This window comes from Aulonocara sp. 'chitande type north' Nkhata Bay, linkage group LG3, assembly GCF_057382095.1.
Source record: "Aulonocara sp. 'chitande type north' Nkhata Bay isolate Kocher_YH1m ecotype deep benthic linkage group LG3, A_spYH_male_GT1.1, whole genome shotgun sequence".
Classification (NCBI taxonomy): domain Eukaryota; kingdom Metazoa; phylum Chordata; class Actinopteri; order Cichliformes; family Cichlidae; genus Aulonocara; species Aulonocara sp. 'chitande type north' Nkhata Bay.
Genome location: NC_141346.1, coordinates 43,530,927 through 43,546,327, shown reverse-complemented (window position 1 = coordinate 43,546,327; position 15,401 = coordinate 43,530,927). Strand labels below are relative to the sequence as shown.

General features: G+C 43.8%; 1 protein-coding gene across 2 annotated transcripts in view; it reads left to right on the top strand.

The window, feature by feature from the left end:
* The window catches only part of LOC147335807 (protein Dok-7-like), a 58,009-nt gene that overhangs the window by 21,082 nt on the left and 21,526 nt on the right, over positions 1 to 15,401 (top strand). The window contains exons 6-9 of one of the 2 annotated variants that reach the window (XM_086282353.1): positions 9,979 to 10,077; positions 10,269 to 11,065; positions 12,953 to 13,001; positions 13,211 to 13,801. In XM_086282353.1, the coding sequence (XP_086138479.1) occupies positions 9,979 to 10,077; positions 10,269 to 11,065; positions 12,953 to 13,001; positions 13,211 to 13,801 (1,536 nt within the window). The remainder of the gene's footprint in view (positions 1 to 9,978; positions 10,078 to 10,268; positions 11,066 to 12,952; positions 13,002 to 13,210; positions 13,802 to 15,401) is intronic. The other variant, XM_086282361.1, reaches the window with a different exon arrangement.

Here is a 15,401-nt window from a genome sequence, read left to right as displayed (position 1 = left end):
TCCTGTCGCCCTTAAATCTATTTTTACCTGTTTAGCAGGAGTGGGGCCTGTGAAGGTTTGCCCAGTACCGCGGCGTTCATGTCAGTGGGGGGATCTGAGTGTTTCTCTGTGAATTTCACATTCCCACCGCAGCGTGCTCGGTGCTTGCTTAGATTTGAAGTTTAATTTTTCGCTGTAGAAAGAACTTTTATTCCCACGCAGAGTGAACAGCGGACGCTAATGTTTTTGTCACTTTTTACTAAATCAAACGCAAAGTATCGTCACTACTTCTGAGCTTTAAACGCTGCATGGTCGTTCTCTCTCCTGCACTCCATATTATCAACTGTTGATCTAAACACGTCTGTTGCTGCCACGGATGTCGCACACTTGTACGTCATGGTCATGAGACACTCTCACAAACAAAATCAGGGTTTAGTACCGCAGTAACGCAGAGTGCTTACGTTAAGTAACAGTAATCTAATTACTGTTTTTTTTTTTGTTTTTTTTTAAATCCCTTACTTTACTCGTTACTTGAAAAAAGTAATCGGATTACGCGTTACTGCCCAGCTCTGTTGATGAGTGACCATTTTTGAGTGGGAGGGTTCTGTGCTAATTTATCTCGCAGTGCTTGCTAGCTTGTTGTAGAAAGGGCATCCATGAATTGCATGGGTGTATCATATAAACACCAATACTTGCTAACAAATTTTGACTGACTGTACAAAGTGGAGCACAGATCTCTTGTCTTTGGTACAGTTACTGTACAGCATAGCATATTATTTGTTTGTCCAAAGTGCGGCCCAGGGCCTCCTGGTGCCCACAAAGGTACTAGAGGTGGTTTGCAGCAAGAACAGAGACTTAGTTTGAAATTACTCATGGTTACAGTTCCATCCATCCAATCTCCCTTACTACTTTGATCTACATTTACTGCTTTTTATTGAATTTTGAATAGAGTGAAGATTTAAGATTGGGTGGGCCTCGTGGGAATTTTCTGGTTTTTAAGTGGGCTGAAACATTCTCCACGTTGGGAATGGCTGTGTAAGATTATCTCAGTAAACACGCACACCAGGTCTAGTAAGATGGAAAATAAAATAGAAGTTGTAATTTGGTACGGCGTCATGATCCATGTTATATTTGTTCATACATTAGATACAAAACAGAAAAACCCTGTAGCCATTCTTGGATATATTTTGTATTTTACATTTCCCCATATTTGGTCACTTCCTTTAAACACTTTCAAATGTTAGATTACGTGTTACTGAAGTGGTTAAACATTATTTGGTTCCCCGCTGTTTCCAGCAACACTTTTGATTTTCCACACTAGCAGTTACAAAAAAAAAAAAAAACATTTCTCACCCAGCCGCCAACTTATTAGGAAATGTTGAGAGAGTAGCTGCAGGGCCTTGTGGATATTTTGGTTTTCACACATCTAACCGCCCAATCGCATGTTGAGCTCATATTCCTATTATTGTGATGCATAGTAGAATAAATAGTAGGGAGGATGTGGGTTGGGGTGGGGGTGGAGGTGTCAAAGTCATGGTAGCAGAGCAGCCAAAGCCTCCTAATCGCTTCGGGCATGTGTGTAACCTCATCCACAGCATTCCACTGCTGCCTCCCCCCATCATTCTTGGTCACAGTGCTCTTGGCTCTCCCCTCCCCTTTTTCCTCATCTTTCACTTTGTCTCATCCCCCTTCGCAGTCCTTAACCGCGTCTCTCGTTCTCACTTACCTTTCACCTCTCAGTCCATGTCCGAGTCTGTCTGTGTCACATGATTAAATCTCTGTGCTAGCTGCTATTTTGATTAATTGCTGTTAATGTTCTTGGCTTATTTATCTGTCTTTCGTCCTTGGATGCTCCAGTGTGTCAACCTATAGTTTTCCTGCTTTGTGTTTAGTTCCCAGCATACAAATTGTTCCTGCAGTGCTTCTTTTTTGCATTTAGTCATGAGTACATTCGTGTGTAAATACGAAACATGTAAAAGCAGGTGGACACGTAACCTACATGCATTTTAAGCTGTCAGACAAGGAAAAAACACCTCAATTGATGAAAGATTATGTAAAACGCTGATGGCTGGTTAGATTCACCTTCATAAAGGGCTAAACTAAGATTGACATTTGATCATTTGTACTTATCACTGTAGATTTATTTCATGTAGATTCTTTATTCCACAACCGAAGACATTAGAAAAATGTAGTGAGGACATTTATGAAGCCTGTTTACAGCTCACTGCCATCTTTGCCAACTTCTGGAGCCATAAAATCCATAAGTGGCCAAAGGGGAGTAACCCTGAAGGCCTGAACAGAGCTCAGCCGGGATGTGCAAACCTGAAAAATATTGATGACCTTGATAGATTGGATACCTGTCAGTCAAGGAAGCATGACCTGAGGCTGGGTTACTGCTTGTTAGAAGTGCAAATGATTTTCACTTAGTTTAAATTTATTTATATCTATCTATCTATCTATCTATCTATCTATCTATCTATCTATCTATCTATCTATCTATCTATCTATCTATCTATCTATCTATCTATCTATCTATCTATCTATCTATCTATCTATCTATCTATCTATCTATCTATCTATCTATCTATCTATCTATCTATCTATCTATCTATCTATCTATCTATCTATCTATCTATCTATCTATCTATCTATCTATCTATCTATCTATCTATCTATCTATCTATCTATCTATCTATCTATCTATCTATCTATCTATCTATCTATCTATCTATCTATCTATCTATCTATCTATCTATCTATCTATCTATCTATCTATCTATCTATCTATCTATCTATCTATCTATCTATCTATCTATCTATCTATCTATCTATCTATCTATCTATCTATCTATCTATCTATCTATCTATCTATCTATCTATCTATCTATCTATCTATCTATCTATCTATCTATCTATCTATCTATCTATCTATCTATCTATCTATCTATCTATCTATCTATCTATCTATCTATCTATCTATCTATCTATCTATCTATCTATCTATCTATCTATCTATCTATCTATCTATCTATCTATCAATCAATCAATCAATCAATCAAAAACACCCAGCACGCCCCTGCGGGCGGTTTATCCTTCAAGCTCGGGTCCTCTACCAGAGGCCTGGGAGCTTGAGGGTCCTGCGCAGTATCTTAGCTGTTCCCAGGACTGCGCTCTTCTGGACAGAGATCTCCGATGTTATTCCCGGGATCTGCTGGAGCCACTCGCCTAGCTTGGGAGTCACCGCACCTAGTGCTCCGATTACCACGGGGACCACCGTTACCTTCACCCTCCACATCCTCTCGAGCTCTTCTCTGAGCCCTTGGTGTTTCTCCAGCTTCTCGTGTTCCTTCTTCCTGATATTGCTGTCATTCGGAACCGCTACATCGATCACTACGGCCGCCTTCTTCTGTTTGTCTACCACCACTATGTCCGGTTGGTTAGCCACCACCATTTTGTCCGTCTGTATCTGAAAGTCCCACAGGATCTTAGCTCGGTCATTCTCCACCACCCTTGGGGGCATCTCCCATTTTGACCTCGGGACTTCCAGGTTGTACTCGGCACAGATGTTCCTGTACACTATGCCGGCCACTTGGTTATGGCGTTCCATGTATGCCTTGCCTGCTAGCATCTTTCACCCTGCTGTTATGTGCTGGATTGTCTCTGGGGCATCTTTACACAGCCTGCACCTGGGGTCTTGCCTGGTGTGATAGACCCCAGCCTCTATGGATCTTGTGCTCAGAGCTTGTTCTTGTGCTGCCATGATTAGTGCCTCTGTGCTGTCTTTCAGTCCAGCTTTGTCCAGCCACTGGTAGGATTTCTGGATATCAGCCACCTCCTCTATCTGCCGGTGGTACATACCGTGCAGGGGCCTGTCCTTCCATGATGGTTCCTCGTCTCCCTCCTCTTTCTTGGGTTTCTGCTGCCTGAGGTATTCACTGAGCACTCGGTCAGTTGGGGCCATCTTCCCAATGTATTCTTGGATGTTCCTTGTCTCATCCTGGACTGTGGTGCTGACACTCACCAGTCCCCGGCCCCCTTCCTTCCGCTTAGCGTACAGCCTCAGGGTGCTGGACTTGGGGTGAAACCCTCCATGCATGGTAAGGAGCTTTCTTGTCTTGATGTCAGTGGCTTCTATCTCCTCCTTTGGCCAGCCTATTACCCCAGCAGGGTACCTGATCACGGGCAGGGCGTACGTGTTGATGGCCCGGATCTTGTTCTTACCATTCAGCTGACTCCTCAGGACTTGCCTGACCCTCTGCAGGTACTTGGTGGTTGCAGCTTTTCTAGCGGCCTCTTCATGGTTCCCATTCGCCTGTGGGATCCCCAGGTACTTGTAACTGTCCTCTATGTCTGCAATGTTGCCTTCTGGTAGTTCAATCCCCTCAGTTCTGACTACCTTCCCTCTCTTTGTTACCATCCGACTACACTTCTCCAGTCCGAACGACATTCCAATGTCATTGCTGTATAGCCTGGTAGTGTGGATCAGTGAATCGATGTCTCGTTCACTCTTGGCATACAGCTTGATGTCATCCATGTACAGGAGGTGGCTGACAACTGCTCCGTTCCGTAGTCGGTATCCGTAGCCGGTCTTGTTAATGATCTCACTGAGGGGGTTCAGGCCTATGCAGAACAGCAGTGGGGACAGAGCATCTCCTTGGTAGATCCCGCACTTGATGGTGACTTGTGCTATGGGCTTGGAGTTGGCCTCTAGTGTTGTACGCCACATCCCCATTGAGTTCCTGATGAAGGCTCTTAGGGTCCCATTGATCTTGTACAATTCTAGGCATTCCAGTATCCAGCTGTGGGGCATTGAGTCATAGGCCTTCTTGTAATCAATCCAGGCAGTGCACAGGTTGGTCAGTCTGGTCTTGCAGTCTCGGCTGATTGTTCTGTCTACCAGTAGCTGGTGTTTTGCGCCTCTGGTATTCTTGCCAATTCCTTTCTGTGTCCCGCTCATGTATTGACCCATGTGCCTGTTCATCTTAGCCGATATGATGCCTGACAGGAGCTTCCATGTAGTACTGAGGCAGGTTATTGGTCGGTAGTTGGAGGGGACCGGTCCCTTCTTGGGGTGCTTGGGGATCAGGACCGTCCGGCCTTCAGTTAGCCATTCTGGGTGTCTCTCGTTAACTAGCATCTGGTTCATTTGTGCTGCCAGACGCTCGTGGAGTGCAGTCAGCTTCTTCAGCCAGTAGGCGTGAACCATGTCGGGCCCTGGTGCTGTCCAACTCTTCATACTGGAGACCCTTTCTTGGATATCTGCCACTGTGATGGTTACTGGACCCTGTTCAGGGAGGTCGCTGTGGTCTGCCCTCAGATCCTCTAGCCACTGAGCATTGCCGTTATGGGTTGCATCCTTCTCCCATATGCTCTTCCAGTATTGCTCCGTCTCCAGCCTTGGTGGTGCTGTTCTCTTATTGTTCCCTTGCCACTGAGAGTACACCTTTGCTGGTTCTGTGGAGAACAGCTGGTTTATTCTCCTGCCTTCTATCTCTCTGGTGTACCTCCTCAAGCGGCTGGCCAAGGCTGTGAGTCTTTGCTTGGCAGTTTCCAAGGCCTCAGGTATGGACAGCTTGCTGTATTTCTTAGGCACCTTATTTGTCGCACCTTTCTGCAACTCCCTTAGTTGGCTAACCTCCCTCCGTGCTACTTTGATCTTGCCCTCTAGCCTCCTTCTCCATGGAGGGTACTGCCCCTTGTGGCTGTTCAACTTGTAGCCAAGCATCTCACTGATCACTGCTGCCGTATTGTAGATCAGCTTGTTAGTGTCGGTAATCGTGGTTGTAGGTATTGTCCGTAGTGCTGCATTAACATCATCTAGCAGACCTTCTGAGGGTACTTCACGTAATCTTGGTAACCGGCTACGGGGGATCCAGGTTTCAAGCTTGGCCATGATCCTATTTTTCAGGTCAGTTCCTCTCGCACTCAACGATCCTTCTCCTATCGCACTTGGGGCTATGTACCCAATCTCGGGTGGGGGTGATGATATCGCCCCCCTGACCTGGCTTCCTGACTCCTCCTTGCCGTAGCATTTGTGTTGTACCTCGTCAATCTCTAGCTGTGAGAGCAGTCCCTTCTTTCGAATGTTGGAACACTGAGCTACTAGTTGTTTCGCCGTCATTGTGGATGTTGGGTATCGAAGAATCCATAGGTCCCTCATCCTATTCATGTAGCCCCTTCCGCTGGGGTTACTTGCGTAGTAGCATTCCAACAACGCCCTGTTTTCGTCTCTTGCCCACCGATGCCTTCTTGTTCCAGTAGCCCACTTTTCGTCAGGGTGCCCTGGTTCCTCAACACCTGACGCGGACCTTGTTGATCATGCAACGATACACAAAATTCACGGTTCGGTTCGATACTTTGGTGTCACGGTTCGATATTTTTTCGATACAAAAAAAATGTTCATGCCTTTTTAATTTGTCATTTATTAAAATTATAAATATATATTTTAACTCAAAAGTACAGTTTTTAAATTTAACCCTAACCCTTGTGCGTGTTTTTTATTTTGACAGCGAATGCGCACCTGCGGACCACTTATGTGCAGCCCTGGTTATTTAGCTCGTCATATTGCAGCCACAGAAATTCTTTTGTCCATGAAACCATAAAGCTGCACTTTCTTTTTGCCTTATAGTCTGATTTGTCATAACTTCTCCGTTTTGTGGTAAGCTTTTCTTTGGCTGTCACTTCTTCACCCTGACCTGTCTTATTTGGCTCAGCAGAACTAAAATATATATCCTGCTGCTTTTACACACGTACTCACATAAGCTCAGCGATTCTCTGCGCGATCAATCTCTCACATGTTTAAGCTGCGGGAGATTTCACTTGTCATGTTTGCATAGTAAGCTAACGATTAATAAGACGATGTCAGAGGAATTGGTGCACAAATTATCATCACTCACAGATCAGTGCTGTTGCTCTCTATACACAGTTCGCACGATTGCAAAGTGAAAGCAAAAAAACAAGCGCAAATTCAAACGCGATTTCAATATGTCACATATTGACAGTGGCTCACCGATGCCAATGACATAATTACCCAGCTACATTTCTGAAAGAATGCAAAAGCATTGACATATATTTTTCCTTCCTACAATAGCCCGACGGGCAGGGCAGAGATAGATTTTGGTAGCCCGACTGAAAAAGATCGCTAGCCCCAGGACGTCGGGCTAGCGATATTGCAAGCCCTGTATCTGATTGAGGAATCACTCATCTTTGGAAAAGAGAGTTTATTACAGAGAAATGTCTCTTTCCAAAATAAAAGCTATACTATCCGCTTCTTCTGGGCTATATTCTCAGCAGCATATTAAACAGCTGTCTAAATGACTCGGCTAAAGTTAGTAGCATGCTTGCTTTTTTTTGTCTGCTTCCACTTGTCTTTGCACTAGGATGATGTCGGCGTAAATGTGCAGTCATATTCGTTGTGTTCCCACTAGTGCTTTCAGGTTAATCTCGTTGAAATGACCTTAACGCCACAACACGGCAAATCTCCGTTAACGAGCTACCGCCGATCGCCCGTGCATGGGGCTAGACGGCCAACACGTTAACGAGCTAACTGCGCTAACACACTAGTTCCCACCCATGTAATTGAGCATTGCATGGCACATCCAACATACTGTTTTACTTTAGTCCATGACTCGCTTACCTTCAGGGTCATACGTCACATGAAAACCAAAATAATTCCAAACGCCAGATCTGAATGAGGGTGGGGGAGGTCCATGTTGTAAGGAGAGCTTAACTTCTGTCTCGCTAGCTTGCCCTGCGCTCTTCCTTCTGACGATGCTGTCTGTGTTGAGCGCTCAGTGAATCTGCATTCGACTACTCCGCCTAGGCTGCACTGTCGAGCCTAGGCGGAGTAGTCGAACGCAGATTCACTGAGCGCTCAACACAGACAGCATCGTCAGAAGGAAAGTTGATAAAATAAATTACAAATTTTGTATTGTTCGATACATATGCGTACCGAACCGAAAGCACTGTATCGAACGGTTCAATATCGATACGAATATCGTTGCACCCCTAATAAATAAATAAATAAATATATATATATATATATATATATATATATATATATATATGAGAATAAATTGATAAAAATACAAACTCCTCATTTTACACTATTTAACAATCTGAAATACTCAGTGCAGCTGTTTCAGTAGCAAAAACCTTACAGCATTAACTTAGTGATCATTTACTGAGTGACTTTATCAGTCTCTCATGTTGTTATGGTTAGGCAGACCCTTTTTCAGTTTCAGCATTTGTGTATGCACAGCTCTCTTGCGGTCCTACCACAGCATTTTAGTCGGGTTGGACAAACACATTCTTTTCCTTTTCAGATATTCTGTTGTAGATTTGCTGCCGTGCTGGGGATCATTGTCCTGTTGCATGATTCAGTTTCAGCCAGGCTTGAGCTTTAGACAGATGGGCTCTAGAAAACTTTGCTACACAGAGGAGTTCATGGTGCCAAGATCCTGAGGTCTGCAAAACGAGCCCAAATCATCACCCCTACACCACTGTCATTGACAGTTGGTATGAGGTGTTTGTGCTGATGTGCTTTGTTTGGCTTTTGGCAGACGTGCACAGCCAAACATCTCCACTTTGGTCTCATCTGTGCAAAGGAAATTGTTCCAGAAGTCTTGTTCACATGCAGCTTTGCAAACCAAACCTCGCTGCCATTCTCCTGCAATCCTTCCAAACACATCACACTTGTTGAGCCCTTTTCTAACTGTACTGTTATGAACTTTGACATTTAACATACTGAGGCCTGTAGATTCTAAGATGTAGTTTTTTTGCAGTTTCTACAGTATTGCTTCAATATTCTGTTATACTGCCACAATAGGGGATGCTTATATTAAACATGGCCAGAATTTCAAGTAATGAGGTTAGTGTATGTGCCAGTAATCTCTGTGAGCCAAAAGCTCAGGCTTCAGACTGCTCTAAACACTGTGATGTCAGAGGATATCTCAAATATGGTCGTATGAGCACTGAAACTCCACCCACCTGCTGTCCAGACCTTCTGTTTCTGAGTGGCAGGCAATCAGAAGAAAGTCGGCTTAAAGGGAGAGGCTATAGCTGCTTGTTTCAGGCAGAGGATGATCTAAGGGGTTACAACAAGACCCTAACTTTGACTCATGCAAAGGTATGTTGTAGTCCAGTAATGTAAGCATGGAGTTCAATCAGAAACAGGAAAAATCCACAAAAATCTACAAAATACTTAAAGGAAAAATAATGGAGGAACCTCAGCCTATATGTATAAATATAAATATATGTATATGAGGAAGCCTGCTTTCTCAAGTGGCACCATTAAAGGAATGTGTGGTCAATATGTGGGGAAAAAAAGACACTTTTTATTTTTAACTTTTTCCCAGTGTGACCTTTTTCAAACACCTTTTTAGACACTCCTGTACACTGGAGGTCAGTACTCATCACCTGGGATTTCAGACTTATGGTATATTTACCACTTTACTGATGCAGGATTCAGATGGATATAAAAAAATATATCAGCCCAGTGTTAGAACTGACCTTGATGGTCCAAGGCACATTAGATTCATGCACTGCCGCCAGCAGAGCCACGTGGCAGCACTATTAATACACCCCTCAGTGTTGCACAAATACTGCTAGGTGTTCCCCTGTGTGACCCTTTTCTCTGCCTGTCCAACAGCACGCTACACTCAGGGATCAAATAATAGCACACGTCCGCAAAGTTGTTTACTCCTTTTCACTTACACCTTGTGGCTGACACTGTTTGCGCGTTCACAGACAGTTGAGTGAGACCGTTGCAGTTTAGAGTGTCCCCTCTCATGTCTTTAGAGTAGCTGGATGTGTTTTCGCAGCTGTGCCCGTGTCACCGCCGCGGTTCAGCTGCGTCACATTTGATCCCATATCTCATTGACAGTGTCGAGATTCATCACACTTAGCACTTACACTTCATTTTTCTCTGCCCGACTTTTCATGATTGAGATCATGCTGGCTGCTATTTATAATACAGCCCTTTGTTTTGTTTTTTTACAGATCCTAGTGGCAGCCAGACCACTTCAGAGGAAAAGCTGAACCTCGAGGCCCAGGAGCTAGAGAAACGACTGAGCATGCTCTCTCATGGGAGTGGCACAGGTAGAAAACACGACTAAAGTTTTTGGGTGCGCTGGCAGGTGCTTTGATTTATTGTTCCGTTAAGTGGAAGGAAAAAAAGACCGAGGCAAAGAGAGTGTGTCATGATTCCTTAATGTGCTTTGTTGATGAAAGCAGTGTTTTTGTTGATTAAATTCATTAAAGGTTTAATTATGTTCTGCTCGTCTTGGCAGTCTCTTTGACTTACTGCCCGTCTGCTGGGGGCGACGACCGCAGCATTTCCGGTTCTTCTGACACTTCAGACACCAGCCACTCAGACTGCAGCATTGGCAGCCGGCTGGGAATTTGGACTGAACCGGCTTCCAACCCACCTGAAAACGTCAGCCACACGGGCGCTAAAGTGCCACTGCAGATCAGCGAGAAGCTTTCTGCCAACCAGGGAGGTGGACACCGGCCTGCGGCTAAGCCGCCCCGGCAACTTCAGGAAATTGGTCGTCAGAGCTCATCAGACAGTGGCATCGCCACTGGCAGCCATTCCTCGTACACTGGCAGTTTCTCCTCCTACACAGGCAGTCTGGATATGACCCCTGGAGAGGACTTTGGTTCTTTTTTAAGCTTGCCTCCACATTTGGCTCAAGATCTCAGCCCTTGCACTTGTCCTGCTGTTCCTGGACGTGACTACCAGGTGCCAACTTCACTTAGGTATGTCTATGACACTCCCAGGAGTGTTTTACAGGAAGCAGGTGGAGGTGCCAAAGACAATGAAGGCTCCGCCTCAACTAAAGACCCTCCAGCCCTTTTAGGGTTCACAGCAGAGGCAGCAAAACAGGACAAGAGCAGTGCCACAACCCCTGAGGCTCACTCAGAAGCTACTGAAAGTCAGTCAGTCAGTGAACTCTTTCAGGGCCTTTCAGTGACGAATAAGAAAACCAAGGTGGCACCCTCTAGTGACTCTTGTAATACCTGCACCTCCTTCACTTCTGTCTCCAAAACCATCGTGACCATCTGCTCTGTATGCGGTGGAGTTAAGGTAAGTGGAAACACAAGTATTCTGTTTGTTTTCTGGCAAAAGGGAATGTTGATCAGATCTGGGTTAAACAAGCGTAGCTGCTCTCATGAACCATCTGTTTTTCCATCAAACTTCAAAAAACGAAGGAAAAAAAGTCATCAGTCCTGTTCAAATGGTCTCGTGAACACGCTCCATTATATAACCTGCTGTCACGCAGTAGCAGCTTGTGTGCACAGGCTTTATCATCAGTGTATCATCTGTTCTGTAGCCTGCTTGTCAGTGTGACCTTTGTGGTATCGTGCGGGCTGACGGTGATGCCGCGCTGCGTTTGGTGTTAGAACAACTAACAGTCCCACGGCCCATCTGTCCAACACGTTAGTGTTTCTGCACTCGGTTCAGTTTTACACTGTCACTGAATATGGCAGATTCACACCTTGTAAGTTATGAGTGACTTGCAATTTTCTATCCTTATTACACCTCTGCATCTGTATATCTGTGTATGCATATCTAGGTCAAAACACACAATCTTTATTTAATGCCTTTAACGCCCTTTAGGCTCACTTCAAGCTGTTTAACTCCGTGCGTGCTTCACTCGCCTGTGAGCGCCGAACTATTTTGCTGTTTTATTTTTATTTTTTAAATACTCAAGTACAGACTTTGGTGGTATTCTTTGTTTGAGCTTTGGCTGACTTCTTCTGTGGTGTCAGAGTTGGTGTGAATTTTTCTTTTTCAGAGTGTAGTCTTTGTAAGGGGTACAGCTGATAATTATTTATCTTATTAATGAATCTGGGGACTATTTTGACAAAGATTTTGTGCATATTATGTGAATAAAGTACTATTATAATTCATTCAAGGCTAGAATTGGGGACAGTTTTTTGCTTTTTCAGAATTGCATGATACATGATACATGTTCTGATTGGCCAGCGATGGCTTAAGGATTAATCATTTGTTGACTTTTGGAGTAACAGGGAGTTATACACATATACAGTGCATTATCTGATGGCTTGCTGCTTTCAGGTACAAAAGTAGCTGAAGGTTTTTTTCTGTTCCTTATTAGTCACTTTTACTCAATACAGAGAGCTCCACCTGCTGGCAGTGCATTTATTTAAGAGTGCAAGCTGCATTTGTTTGATTGGGTAGATAAAAAAAAAAAAAAAAAAAAAAAAAAATCAGCTCTGTATTTTCCGTTGGTCTACAGTGAAGTAGATGAATACTAGTTATTGGCCAGGTGGATCAGACATGAATGCCACGGGAGGGGATCCAACTCCTTCAGCCTGAACAACACCATCTACCCCTGTAGTGTTGACTGGCTCAGTGGAAAAGGGCTAGTTCACAGGACACATTAAACCGTGACTATTATAATTACAATCACATGGATGTAATAAGATTTAAGGAACCTGGTTGGTTTCTCACTTGGGGAGTTTGTGTAATTGTTTTATAAGAAAAAACAAAGCAGCGCTGGCCTGTGATCATGTGATGCCGAAGTCAGACAGCCCCCGATATAACACTCATTCACAGCCATGACGCCTGATTTACACTCAAAATCAGGCGAATCGTAATAATTTGGAAATCATAATCAGTCAAATCAACATAATTTTACTGCATTTCCTCAAATAATACAGTGCAGATGTTTAATGAAATGACTGGGCCTTTTTAAACTCAGTGCATAAATAAAAATATATAATTTTGAGTCATTTTATAGATTTTTGTTCTCAGAGGAAGTAGTGGGCTTGTGAGCCATAGCCAGGCTGTTGAAGCGTGAAGTCCCTGAGTCACTTTTGTTCTTTTTATCAGCTTTGTTGACAAAAAATAAACTAATATGTAGGTCATTGCGAGCCTTTCCCTCATATTTCAATACTAGAGTGGACTCTTAAAATAAAAGTCATTTTTTTCGTCAATATTTCACAGGGGACTCCATACAGCCCTTGTAGTTCTTCAGTGATACCTGCCACACCAGGTAAGGATACTCCTCTGAAGTCTTTCATGCACGCTGCGTGTGGTTTCTCTTGCATGCATAAACGGTTTTAAAGCACGCTGGGCAAAAAACATTGATGTAGCAGCCACAGCTTGCTGTTTTGATTTGGGACAGAAATCAAAGTTGTTGTAGGTTTTTGGTTTTTTTTTTATTTTTAATTTTGCCTCCAGAACATCATATTTTTAATCCAGCAGATCAAAGTGGTGACAAATCACCATGCAGACCCAGTACCAGTGAACACACTGGTGCGGAGATGAAAATTCAGGAGACCTCTCCTGGCTCTGAAATCATCCACAGTGCGGGGATGCCAACTGTGAAGATGAGTGAGGAGTCACGGCTGCCAAAAAAAGGAAGAGAGAAATTAGCCTGTCTTTTAGCTGATCTGCTCAGCTTTCCAGGCACAGATAGCCAGCCAGAGGCAAAGACACACAGATTGAACCTGTATGAGTCAATGAGCCCTGCTTTTGGTAATGAGCTTAATTTGGCACCAGCAGTACCATTACAAGACTCACAGCAAGGCAAAAGAGCTGTCATTTATGAAAACTGTTTGAAGTGTCAAGGAGAGCACTGCCAGCCTCCACCACGGGCCGTGCCCGCTCAAAAGTGGCGCAACAGGAACATTTCCCCTTTAAAAAGCTTTCCGACTTGGCTGCACCTGAAGAAAGGCCAAGAACATCCAGCTAATGAGGAGTTACTGTACCAAGCCCTAAACGATTCATCACAGAGCGCGGATGGGCAGTGTTGGTATGAAGAGATAAATGGATCGACAGTGACCAGTGAAGGTAAGAGGCCACCTTCGACAGTTTCCTCTTCAACTGATCGCAAACTTCAGATCCTTGGCTGGTTTCCTCTTTTTCCCCATTCTGTTCCTTTTGAGGATCTTTTTCTGTCCCGTTCCTTGTGTTTCTCTCAGTGAAACCACTCTTTCTTCCTGGCTTATTTTCTCTAATCAGTCACTTGTGTTGCTTTGTAGAGCTGAGCCTTGAGGTGAGCTTTGCCGCAAAGTTGCAAAATCAGGAATGATAATTTATCCTGTGACTGTCACTGTGTACCAACTCAGTCATTTACAGTCAGTCTTTTACCTGCTAGAGCAGAGAGAGAGAGTCATGTGTCAAATCAAACACAGCAGATTGTGTCCTTTTTGGAAGTTTGCAGTAATTAACTGTGATCGTTAACTGTTGTTGTGGTACTTTTGCATTGAAGATGTTTACGTACAACACTGAACAAAACCACAAAAAGCCTTATGAGCATGTTACGATTGGATAGCAGCTACTGCTGTCAACAACGTCCATAATTTTAGCTTCAGCTTTAGCATTAGTAATACATCCTCTTCTCATGGTGGTCTCTTCACTGCCTCTACCTCTGTAGTTAAGATGGCAAAGGTGCACAGAAACCAACACTAAACACTTTGACCATTACGCTACATTGCCTGGGTATTTATAGTGCCATGCATGTAGTCTCGCAGAAGTGTAATAAAAAATTACACAGCTTTTAGAGGGTTTATACACTCACTGGCCACTTTATTAGGTCCACTTGGTAATACTGGGTTGGAGCCCCTCGTTTGCCTTCAGTGCGGTCTTAATTCTTCATGGCACAGATTCAACAAGGTGCTGGAAACATTCCTCAGAGATTTTGGTTCATGTTGAAATGATAGTATAACGCAGTAGATGCAGATTTGTTGGCTGCACATCCATGATGGGAAACTCCTGTTCCTCCACATCCTGAAGGTGCTCTGTTGGATTAAGCTCTGGTGACTATGGAGGTCATTTGAGTACAATGAACTTATTTTCATGGGAATGTTTGAGATGATTTGAGCTTTGTGACATGGTGTGTTATCCTCCCATCAGTGTACACTGGTCATAAAGGGATGGATATGTTCAGCAGCAACGGTCAGGTAGGCTGTGGTGTTTAGATGATGCTCAGTTTGTACTAAGGGGATCAGAGTGTGCCAAGAACATGTCCTCCATACCATTACACCACCGGCAGCCTGAACTGTTGATACAAGGGAGGACGGATACACGCTTTCATGTTATTTACACCAAAAATCTGACCCTTCAAAACTCTTCAGAGTAGACACCGTTTTTCTAATATTTTAGTATCCAGTTTTAGTGAGCTTGTGTGAAGTGTAGCCATGTCAAACGTCTCTTAAATCATCTTTCTTCCTCATTCTGATGCTCAGTTTGAACTCCAGCAGGTTGTCTTGACCATGTCTGAATGCACTGAGCTGCTGCCGTGTGATTGGCTGATTAGACATTTGCATCACTGATCAGTTGAACATTATACCTAATAAAGTGGCCAGTGGGTGTAAGTGGTCTCTCGTGAATTTAATCCTGTTTACAGAAAGATTAACTAAGACTTTTTAAATGAAATGTCATCTGTAAA